The sequence below is a fragment of the Pangasianodon hypophthalmus genome, chromosome 15, assembly GCF_027358585.1.
Source record: "Pangasianodon hypophthalmus isolate fPanHyp1 chromosome 15, fPanHyp1.pri, whole genome shotgun sequence".
In the NCBI taxonomy this organism is placed as follows: Eukaryota; Metazoa; Chordata; class Actinopteri; order Siluriformes; family Pangasiidae; genus Pangasianodon; species Pangasianodon hypophthalmus.
In genome coordinates this window covers 23,266,521-23,279,020 of record NC_069724.1, presented here as the reverse complement: position 1 = coordinate 23,279,020, position 12,500 = coordinate 23,266,521, and the positions used below count along the sequence as shown (strand labels likewise).

The 12,500-nt window shown below is 41.1% G+C and overlaps 1 protein-coding gene across 3 annotated transcripts in view; it reads right to left on the bottom strand.

Annotated features, from left to right (window-relative positions):
* LOC113535522 (WD repeat-containing protein 7) overlaps positions 1-12,500 on the bottom strand; it is a 126,962-nt gene that overhangs the window by 68,817 nt on the left and 45,645 nt on the right. For all 3 annotated transcript variants that reach the window (XM_026928854.3, XM_026928856.3, XM_026928857.3), the window contains one exon: positions 5,969-6,082. In XM_026928854.3, coding sequence (XP_026784655.1) covers positions 5,969-6,082 — 114 coding nt within the window. The remainder of the gene's footprint in view (positions 1-5,968; positions 6,083-12,500) is intronic.

Genomic DNA, 12,500 nt, shown 5'->3' with positions numbered 1-12,500 from the left:
ACACACACACACACACACACACACACAAAAAAAATGTGTATGGGTGTGTGTGTGTGTGTGTGTGTGAGAGAGAGAGAGAGAGAGAGAGAGAGAGATCAAAACAGTCAGGTGTATTAAACAACAATAATTTCATATATAATGAGCTGAAATCATGAGTCGATTAGAATCAATGTGGAGCTGGGCACGATGACATCAATATCATTAAATTATGTCACAATATGCTTTTCTGAGATATCGTGGATATCGTGATATGATATCCTCGTGATATCCATCGTGATATAATGATATCTTCTTCTTATTATTTTTTAAGGAATTACAATCTGACTGGATGTAGCTGATGTTACTGATGTTGCTGATGGTTTGTACTTAATCTTTACAACTTCTTTTTATTCCCTGCTGTATTTTGTAGACATTAAATAACGTGTCGTGCTTTTTTAAAACCAGTTTTTAAAATACAACACTGCTGCCTTGCTGGCACTTGTTAAAAAACCTATCGTGATATATTTCGTGCATTGTTAAAACATCTTTAAAATGTCCCAGAGCGCCTTCCTTCCTGGACGTTGCCAATTTATACATTTCGTCGCAAGTCTAGAACAAAGAGTGGTGAGATTTAAAAGCGCCGGCTAGCAAGTGTGCTACGTGTATATTAGGAGCAGATTTGATGATGGAGGAACTCAGACCTGCTTTGAAAGTGATGGTGTGGATACACTGCAGACTTTATGAATTAAAAGGGTAAAAAGAACTGAACAAAAGGCATGCCCATGTACACGTTTCCATCTGGAGTTGGAGGGATAACGTTCGTCTGCTGTACCTGCAGTAAAGTTTCTAAATAATTCAGAAAGGGCAAAGAGAAGTACTAGGTCAAAAAAGATTTTGTGCCGTTGTTGAAAACCCAGGCTTTCGCTCGCTGGAGCCAAGGTACAGAACTGTACTGTAAGATTCACTGTAAGAAAAAGTGAACGCTGAGAATCTAGAGGCATCAAGAATCAGTTCATAATCGCAACTTGAATCAAAATGGCAAGGAATTTTAAAGGCCCTAAAGATTTTCACCTTTAATATTTTACTATCCAAAATGAAATCCTTCTGCATCATAGACTCCTCATCCAAGAAATCCTTAATTAATCAGTATTAGAGTTCAACTTGGGCAGGAAAAAGATGACATCAAGTGAGCAGACAAGAACGTAAACAACACCTCAGATTCATGCTGAGAAACAGTCATTGTCAGGATCGCTGGTGCTAATCTACTAATACCATCAGCACTATTACAAAAACGCCTGAGCAGCAATTTCCCGCAGTCTCAGCGTCCAGGAGCCAACGGCTGCTCTTAACAGGATTAAAAGCCAAAGGGACAGAAGAAGCGCACCCAAAACTCATCGAGCTAAACGCTAACAGGACACAGAGGGAGGCGAGGCACGGACGAGGACGGTGCGAATCGGCTGAGCTCAGCGCATCCAGAACAATGGAGGAATGAATTGGTCTAAACACCGTCTGGAGTTTCAGAGATTAGAGTCTGTTTTAGACCAAAACAATGAGAGGGTCGTGTAATAATGTCAGAACCTTAAAAGGACAGTGCAGTGTTTTTCCACTTACCTCAAATGTAGTGATGTGGTTACTAGCTTAGTTTTTTGGTTTTACACCAAGTGATTTTTTTGCGGTTGTTTAAGATTTTTACTTGTCAAGCTGTACAACATCTGCACGAATTCTGTAACGGACAGTATAATATCACGTATCCTCTGTGTCAGATTATATGCTGAAAACAATTAAACAAAATGACTACGTTCTGCTTACTTCATCGTATGAGCTCGCACAAACATTCTTTAAAGTAAGCTTTCACTAATAAGAATATTTTCCTTTTTATTAGCATGTTTTGTTTAAATTTAGCCACAGCTACTACCGTATTTGTAGCTGTCCAATCAGTTTTGTGACATCATGTGCCGTCCTCCTATGGGTGGCCTTCAGATGAGCATCGTAACAGCGCTCGGACTCTCAGTCATCAGCCATCTTGGGCCACTACAGCAGTAAATGGGTGCTTCTGAGCATTGCGTTATGGATTTTAAGACCACAAATCTTAACGCACGACCAAAGAAACCTTTTTTATGATGTGCAGTTTGCAAAATCAGGCCATAAAGCTTTTAGGGTTTTTTTTTTCTCGCCCTATTTTCTCCCTAATTTGGTCTTGTCCTGTTCCCACCCACCACTCAGCTCTCTCCATCATACAACAGCTATCAACCAAGCAGGGCTGCTTCTTCTGAAACACATGAACCAGCTAACTGCGTCTTTTCAAACAGCTGCTTATGCTGTATTCGAGAGAAGTGTAACACACTCAGAGTAACGGATATCTGCCCTCTTCTGCATACATGAGCTCACAGATGCCTGTGATTGGCTAGTGTCGCTGTGATTGGCAGAGGATAGAGAGCATGCCATCCAATCATTCCACCCAGAGAGCACGGCCAGTTCTTGCTCTCTTCAACTCCCGCTCATGGATGGCTCTGGACGACAAGGCGACCGAGATATTAAGTTTAGTACAGTTTTTAGAGCCAGCTTTAAGCTTCTTTATTTTATTTTATTTTACTTGTTTATTTTTTTACTAGCGCTAGCGTAATGTAGGTAAAACCATAAACGAGGTCAATGAAAACCTATGGTGTAAATAAATGCCTCAAAGTGCATCCAGTCCTTTAGAGATGTCACATGTGCTTATGTGGATTAGGACACAATGTGACTCACTGTAACCTATAAACATCAATTAAATATTATAGAGATGGCCATCTTGGATAACCAAAATTTTTTATTCAGTGCCTCCCAAAGTTTGAAGCCAAGAAATTTAGCACAACGATGGCAGATAATATACCAAATCTTTTCTTTAAAATGACGTATATAGTTTAACAATGTTGTTTGGAGCAAGGGTACAGATTTGCGGATATATTTATGGAAAAGTAGATCTTGAAATGTTCTCTGTGCTTTTGTGTGGATGATACACACTGGTGCGTGTTTGAGACTGATGTGGCACAAAAGCACACAGCCAGTCTATGAAACAGCAATAAAGTAAATACATGGGTGTGCCTTCGGGCCCTGTGTGTGTGAGTGTGTGTGTGTGTGTGTGTGTATGTCCCTATGAACTGTTCACACACACAGCGGCCCTGCACGGTGGATTTGGCATCAATCATAGCTGAAGGTGACACACGGCGTGACAAAGTTGCACCAGTGTGGGTCACCTCACACCTCTTCACGCCTCCACACACACATACATACACACACACACGCACACACACACAAATGAGCGATGGTGACACGAAGCGGAACCACAGGTTATCAGAGTAGCACTAGGAGGAGGGAGCTGTCATTATTTTCACAGTTATAACAGTTTATTCTGCCAATAGAGAGACACTAGCAGTGCACAGCTATAAACACACACACACACACACACACACTAAATCTTTGTGTGTCTGTGTTTAAAAACCCTCTCAGAAATCCTGCCAGGATAGCCAAAATCAGCTACTAGACCAGCATTAGCAATGAAGATTAAAAACATTCATGAAAAGATCTTCAAAATCCTCTCAGAAATCCTGTCAGGTTTGTGAATATTAGATTGTATGCTAGCATTAGCACTGATGTACGCAATTATTTATCAAAATTACTTCAAAATCCTGTCAGGTTAGCGCATATTAACTAGTGGACTAGCATTAGCAGTGAAAATATGAACATTTATGAAAATGAATTGACAGTCATCTCAAAAATCCTGTCAGGTTAGTGAATATTAGTTACTATACTAGCATTAACAGTGAGGATTATTAATATTTATGAAAATTAATTTAAAATCCTCTCAGCTCATCTTAGCTAATAGGCTAGTATTAGCAAAGAAGATAAGGAAAATTTATGAAAAGTATTACAAAATCCACTCAGAAAAGCTGCCAGGTTAGCATGTTAGCTAGAATGTTGGCATTATCAAAAAAGATTATGAACATTACAGAAAATTTATTTTAAATTCTCTTAGATATCCTGTGAGCTTAGTGAATATTAGCTAGTATGCTAGTATTAGGAGTGAAAAATATGAACATTTATCAATATGACTTTAAAATCCTCTCAGAAATCCTGTCAGGTTAGCGCACATAAGCTAGTATGCTAGCATCAGCAAAGATTAATATTAAAGATTATTAATACTGAAGAAAACCCATTCAAAATCCTCTCAGAAATCCTGTCAGGTTAGCATGTTAGCCATTGAATTCCTTTTTCCTACTTGAAAACCGTGTGTGTGTGTGTGTGTGTGTGTGTGTGTGTGTGTGTTTGTGTGTGTGTGTGTGTGTGTGCGCGTCATGCTGAGGTAATGATGGTCGTCTGGATGTCAAGGGAGGTCATTAGGGCGACGCCTTTCTCCCATTCTCTCGCATTTCACCTTCCATCCCTCCATTTTTTGCTCTTTTCTCTGCACCCCTGCATGTCTGTGTGTGTCTGTGTGTGTCTGTGTGTGTTTGTGTGTGTTTGTGTGTGTGTGTGTGTGTGTGTGTGTATACTCTCTGCCTTCCTTAACCCCCTCAGGCTAAAGAAATGACATTGCTTTCTGAGGAATTTCACACGTTTTACAGCTAACGAGGCTATTATACCAAACACTCTCACACACACACACACACACACACACACACACACACACACACACACACACACACACACAGGGACAACTGATTGTCCTTCCCCTCCCTTGTGTCCAAAATGTCACTTTTTTTTTTGTCCATACTTTGTTTTATAGTTGTTTAAAACAACTTTGCCTTGGACGCATTTTCAACTGTTCTTAGTTAACGTGATAATACCCACAATCCACCACTCCTTTCAACCAATGAACAGACACTGTGCTCATGTGTTCATCACCATCTCTAGGACTCTTACACTCAACATGTTCTGTCCAGTAAACAATTACACAATATACTACAATAATAAACACAGTCCACTGTTATTGAAGTTTAGTGTTTATGCTAGGGATGCATCAATATCGTTTTTTTTCCCCCCAGACCGAGTACAAGTACATGTTTTTCGGTACTCACTGATACCCATGATAATACAGAAATGAGTAACCTAGTCGATTTTAAATGAAGTGTATTAGCTAGCTACCTTATGAGTTACCTGGATGGAGTAAAGCTGTAGTGGAGAAGAGAGGGTTTCGTTTCACTGTGGAAAAGCGTGCTGTAATTCAAGAACGTTCTTGTTTTAATTACCTTGCTGTCTTTGTTTTTAATCCCTCATTCCTCGAGGGCAGATAGCAGCTGATCGTCAAAAACAACATAGTGGGTAAGAGCTGTTATTTTCAATCACCTAGCGTCATTTTTCAAGACTTTTTTCTCACTTAGCTAGTGTCTCCTGCTAGCAATGAATGTCTTGTGCTAAATTTTACGTTTAAGATGTTTCTTCAGGTTAGTTGTATTGTAGGAAGATGCTGTAGCTCCTCCTTTTAATATTTTCTTTCATTTCTTTGAGTGTTAATTGTGAAATATGCTCTGATCACTGGCATTACATCATCGTCATCTGTTCATTAGTACGTCAGCATACACCAGGCTTATGTCACATGGCATCACGTGGTACTGGATGTTAATATCAGAGCACTTTTATGAGTAAATGAGGCAAACTATCGGACCGATACCTGATATCATTATCGGTCCTGATGCATCCCTAGTTTACTATTTAAATACTTTGTATAATTGTATAAATCACCATAACTACATAAATAATATCATCAACTAATTACCTTTACACTGAATTTTAGCAACGAGATATCTAGCACGTAAGGTTTCACAGATGCTTTTTATTATTACTAGTAACAAAAAAGGTTTTATGATTTTTTACCCAGAAACCTTGGGGGGTACAAACTTTTGCACTCAACATGTTGTAAATGATGCCTTATTTTGGACTAATCTAATCGAACATAATTATCATAAATCTTATTCGACACACAGTGACTACAACACAACAGAAATGCTCCTACCTGCAGTGATGTCATCGTCAGTGACGTCCATCTCTTCCTCCGGAGCTTTGGGTTCAGTGGGCGGGGCTTCGGCTGGGGGAGGAGTCGGCTGGCCTGGCTCTGGAGCGGCTCCAGCTGCAACACACACACGCACACACACACGTCTATCAGAGTTATCCTGACTTTTCCTCTGTGCTTGTGTTTCAACTCATCAGCGCAGCCGTCCTGGTCTCCATGACCTGACCAGAAAGGACAAACGTCTCTCTCGTAATGTCACTAATTCTTCCTCGTTTGCTTGTTGCCTCGTTAATGACCTCATCAAGCCTTATTGTTTTGCATTATTGGGCGCTTTATTAGCCTGTGAGCTCTCACGATTACACTCGTTTTTACTCACCGGAATCGTTTAGCCCTTATCCTGGAATTACCAATTAAAATACGCTTTTCATTAAGAGACGAGATGAATCAATGCTGCTTAAAGGTGAGGAACGGCTAATCTAGGCTCGGCCCTAATTAATGGAGAGAGAGAGAGAGAGAGAGAGAGAGAGAGAGAGAGAGAGAGAGAAAGAAAGAAAGAAAGAAAGACACAGATGGACAGAAAATGATCTAGGGTTAGAGAGGGAGAGACAGAGAGAGAAAGAAAGAGGGAGACAGAAAGAGAAAGAGAAAAACAGACAGAGAGAAAGATAGAAAGAAAGAGACAGATACAGAGAAAATAATCTAGGGTTAGAGAGAAAGAGGGAGACAGAAAAAAGAAAAACAGAGAGAGAGAGACAGAGTGACAAAGAAAGAAAGAAAGAAAGAAAGAAAGATGGACAGAAACTGATGTAGGGTTAGAGAGGAAGAGAGAGAGAAAGAGGGAGACAGAAAAAAGACAGAGAGAGAGAGAGACACACATACACAGAAAATGATTTAGTGTTTGAGAGAGAGAGAGAGAAAGAAAGAAAGAAAGAAAGAAAGAGAGAGAGACCAATTTATAATTTTTCAAACAGAAAAATTGAGGCAGAAACATGCTCAAAAGTGCACACACACACACACACACACACACACACGCGCACACACGCGCACACACGCGCACACACGCGCACACACACACACACACACACAGCAAGCAACCATAATGTCTCTAGCCAGAACTGCCAGATCTTTTCTCCTCTTGTCTGAAATGTTCTTTATAGCCATATCCACATCATTCCTTCAATTACGTTTGATGAAGTGCGAGTGCGCACATTACCGTGTGTGTGTGTGTGTGTGTGTGTGTGTGTGTGTGTGTGTGTGTGTGAGAGAGAGAGAGAGAGATGTATCCCTGTGTCTTTGTGAACAAGTGCCTTTATGTTTCAATTAACCTCCCTATTGACCACTGACATATTTAAAGAGGAGCACGTCTCCCCTCTCCTCCTGCTCTTCACACACACACACACACACACACACACACACACACATACACAGCATCTTCTCAATATGCATTTTCAATAATGTTTACAGAAACAATTCTGCCAAAAAAAAAAAAAAAAAGAACATATGCACAAATTTACCACACACGTCCATCAGTGAGGACATGTTTACTGTTTAAAGGCTGTCTCTATGCTTTTGCTCTCGAGCTACGCAAGCTAACGCAAGCAAGTAATGGAAGCTTATAGCATCGTTAGCACAGTTTAGCACTGTGCTAATGATGTGCTAATTGGATAACAAGTTAATGAAAACTAATTAATTAATCCCAATTAAGCTGATATTAATTGTATTATTAAAATAGAGAAAACACAACACATTTCAAAGACGATAAATACACACACATTTTGTTGTGTATACAAAATTTTTAGGCGTGTAAAAATACACACACACACACACACACACACACAGACAGCAGAGCAGGTAATTGGGAGCTGTGGTACAGGATTGCTGCAAGGTCAAACACCAGTGTCAACCATGACACACTGCCTGCAACGGGCCTTGTTAACCCACGCCCTCATCCTCGCTCTCGTCCTCCCCCCATCCCTCCCACTTCCTCATCCTCTTTTTCTTTCTCTCATATCCACAGGGGAAAAGAACGCAGTGACGCTACAAACACGTGGCTTTCCGAAACAAAGGGCTGAAATCCACGACCGACCCTCAGCTCAGGAGCGCCACCTTTAACATGTTACATAATTACACCGTAGTCCAGAAGCGGCTGAATTTGAGGGACATCAGAGACGCGTGCTCGTCCTTTAGCTCTCGTGCAGGTGCAGTGAGTGAATGAAGAAGAGAGAATGGGGGAAGAAAAGGTGAGATTGCAGAAGCACACACTGCCAAGGCCACCGTATCCCCCTCACAGAAAAAATGCCTCAGGCCCATTTTAATCATCTGGACATTCACATCCATCCCTCAATTCCCCCTTTCCTCTCTCCCTCCCTCCCTCCCTCCCTCTTTTTCTCTCAGGGGTCAAATCAGCGGGGAAACCTCAACGCCGACCCCTGGGACTCAGGCAAGGAAGAGGGATCTGTCTATCCATACATACACACAGGGGAAAAAAAAGAAACAAAAGAGAGGGAAGAGGAAATAAAGAGAAGACAAGAGGAGAGAAATTAGGAGAAGAAAAGAGAAGAGGAGAGAAGTTATGAGAAAAGAAGAGAAGAAGAGAAAAAAGGAAAGAAAAGGAAACAAAGGCATGGAAGAGGAGAAGGATGAGTGAAGATATGAGAGGAGACAATGGGAGAAGAGAAGAGAAGAGAAGAGAAGAGAAGACCCTTGTGCAACACCAAGGCCTGAAGCAGGAGACTTTAAAATGGCTGCTGGTGTGAGCTGCACTCTCCTCCTCCTCCTCCTCGTGTGTGTGTGTGTGTGTGTGTGTGAGTGTGTGTGTATAAGTAAGAGGAGGTAAAAGTGAGCTGATGACTCTGGGTGAATCTCGAGCAGCAGATCTGACAGGAGCCATTTGACCCAGAGCTACACTGGGAGCAGGGAGGACTACGAGAACACCATACACACATTCATTATTAATAACCCTCTCTCACACACACACACACACACACACACACACACACACTCACACTCGTGTGCGCACACGCACACACGGGATGGTTGGATAGGAAATAGGGGTAGAGAGAGAGGGAGGGATGGAGAGAGAGAAAGACAGAAGTGTGTGAATAAAAGAAGTGAAAAACAAAATGAGGGACTGAGCAAAGATATTTTTTTTTCTCTCTAAGATTTACATAAGCCTAATTATAATACGACTTTGTTAGCATTTTTACACTAGCTCATGCTAGTCCTGCATTAACTCTAAGGTCATGGGAAGTTATTAAAAATTTTAAAAATAACTGTTAAAACATTTTACAGTGTGAATTATAAATAAAGAAAAAAAAAGAAGTAAGGTTTATAGCAGTGTTTTAGAAAAACATACACCAAGTTGCTTTTGTGTCCTGACAGATCTGTCACAGGCTCCGAACGTTAACTTCGTTCATCGTATGAAGTAAACCGCCAGATTTACTGTCCGTTTATGGTAGACGGTGTGTTTTTGTTTTTCTCCCATCAGCGAGTATGATATAAAAGCCAGTCCCTGGAGAGATGTAGAGGCCAAAACAAGGCCTTTTGGTTCCGTTTTCCCTCACGCCAAAACGCTGAGCAAGTAGAGCGAGCTCACCAAAGCGGAGAAATCCCCACGGGGCCAGAAAATTATCAAATAATTTGTTATATTGCTTTGAAGAATTGCCCCTGCTGAAGGAAAATGAAAAAGAAAGCGTGTAGGTGGTGGTTTCGTTTGGTATGCGCACACACACACACACACACACACACACACACACACACGCACACAAAGAGATGCACACTGAGAAGCTCATCTAGCTGTTGGAATGAATAAAGAATGATCAGAATCAAAGTCAGTGTTATTCCGACTCAAGCTGCTTGGATTTATTGCGTCGGAGTCGCTCTCATCCACCTCGTCCAGAGAACCGACGAGATTTCACTCACAAACTTCGGCATGTCAACAACACAAATCCAAATAAACCCCACAGCACATCCGCGTGTGATCATGTATTTCTGAGCTGCGGATAAATCATTGAGCGTATTTAATCATTGATGGGATTTGGAGAGATTGGATTAGTGGACTCTCTGGTCTGTCTGAATTATAAGACGTGGAATAATATAACGCAGGTACAAACCAATATCAGCTCATCAGGCTACAGCAGCAGCGAATTTATACTGATGCGCTCATTCTAATACCTTATCGTTTCTATAGTAACAACTTACACGGGGATGTATGATGGACGCTCCACATAGACAGACTTCAAAAACGTGTGTAATTGTTGATGTGGTGAAATTTTCTGTAAGGAAACGTTTACTTAGCATTTATGGAAGGAGTCTCCAGTGTCAGCGCTTAAACATACAGAGATAAAGCTGTAAGTTTTCTGACACCTCGTTCTTTAATTAATGTAAAAATTTCACTGTTGGCAAACTGTCCGAAAAGAATAAAACACTTCGAGACATGCTGTAAAAGGAAAATAATCAGGTGATTAGGGGATTGAGGTGGTTACAGTAACTTCAGCACCCTGTTTCAGCACCATTTTTCTATAACAGCACATACCTCAAGTGTTTTATTCCTTAGTTACTGACAAGTAATAATGGTAAATATTTTATTTCAATATCAGAATGTATTTATATATATATATATATATATATATATATATATATATATATATATATATATATATATATATATTTTTTTTTTAATCCTAGAAACAGTGACCAGCAGTGACTCCGCTTTGCATCGGCCCGTTGTTGATAACCTTCCTGTAACACCTGCTCTAAAACATGACATATATCACAAAATGGCAAAAACCAAAATCATCCATGGCTTTGCTTTATAAATCACAGCACGTCCAGTGGCAGCAAAATCCGTCTTATAGACCAGAAAACACAAGAGCACCACAGAGACAGAATTAAACTACAACAAACCTACAAATGTGTGAGGTTTCTATTAAAATCTATGTGGTGTATGGGTTGTGTGTCGTTTGTTTTAGATCTATCCCCCCTTTTGAGGCCCTCTCCTCCCTTTTCGCGCTCTCCCTCCTTTCTCCGTCTGTATGATGGACACACTGGCTGGCCCACATTAATTCTCTCTGCTCCATGCCTATCGATCCACGGCCCGCTCCCCAATTGCATTACACAGGCAGGCAGGCTGTTTTCTCACATTCGCCAAACACACACACAATCAAAAACACGCACGCTATATTTAAGGGGGAAAAAAAAAAAGCATGATGGGGGGAAGGTGAGACAGCAAGGCGGCGAGGCGTCTCCTGATAAAATAAGGAGAAAGAAGAAAGAAGAAAGAAGAAAGCACTCGGGCTTCGGGCTCCGGCTGAAGGAGAAGAGCATAGGCGTTGAACGTTCTTTCCATTTCCCTCTCTATTTCATCTTTGCATGTGTGTGTGTGTGTGTGTGTGTGTGTGTGTGTGTGTTAATTGACAGCTTCCTTCATTACTCCAGCCCATTTAGCAGCACTGTCTGTTTTCACAGAGCACTCACACGGCTCACACTCAGACAGCCAGCTAAAGAGACTCTATACGCACACCGGATGTGTCTGAGCACAATATTATCACATAAACACTAAATTACATAAATACCCACCGGTGCTCACACCCCCGAACCCTGAGGGAATCCGGAATTTAGAAAAGCTCTTTCCGAGCCGAATGCGGCGTATTAGAGCAGGACGATATTTGACCGAGACGACGCTAGAGTACTGCCAGACAGGAAATGTGAACCACTTCTACGCATCACACACCAAAACACTCTCTAGACCTAAAGTGCTCAATAATCGAGTTTCGGAAGGCAAACAAGTCACGAGCGTTTAAACAAACTGAAGGAAAAAAGCGCTCCTAGGATAGGAAGGGAAATAATTGGGGACAAAATGGTGAAAAAACACGAAGGTGAGAAGATCTGCTTCACAGAGAAGTTTGGGATGAGAATAAATGAAATTTGAAAGAGGTTATTGCTCATAATGGAAGCACTAAAATGTTCATTTTGCAGCTTTTTAAGTTGGAAGCAATGATATTAATTCACAAAAAAATCCTGCTGTCAAGAAAAAACAATCAAAAATTTTACACATTCGCTGCTTTCACTTGGCTTCCATGATGTTTTATGCCGTTTTTTTTCCTCCTCTTTTTTATTCACATGGTAACTATGCTAATTGGTGTCACTGTTTATGAGTAAATAAAAATCTACTGATTAAATTCGGGATGGCATGATCCCGGGGTCCCCGGTTCGATCCTGAGCTCAGGTTACTGTCTATGGAGTTTCACATGTTCTCCCTGTGTCCGTGTAGGTTCCTCCAGGTTCTCCGGTTACACATGCTAGGTGTATTGGCTATGATAGGGGTGTATGAGAGAGTGCATGGTGCCCTGTGATGGACTAGTGTCTCATCTGAGGTGAATATTCCCGGGATTGGATCCGGATCCATCGTGATCCTGACCAGAAGAAAGCGCTTACTGAAAACGCATGAATGAACGACTTAACACAATTTGAAGCATAGTTCTCCCAAGTGTAAAGGAATGAAGGATGGATTGATAACAGAAGGGATGGAAGGATA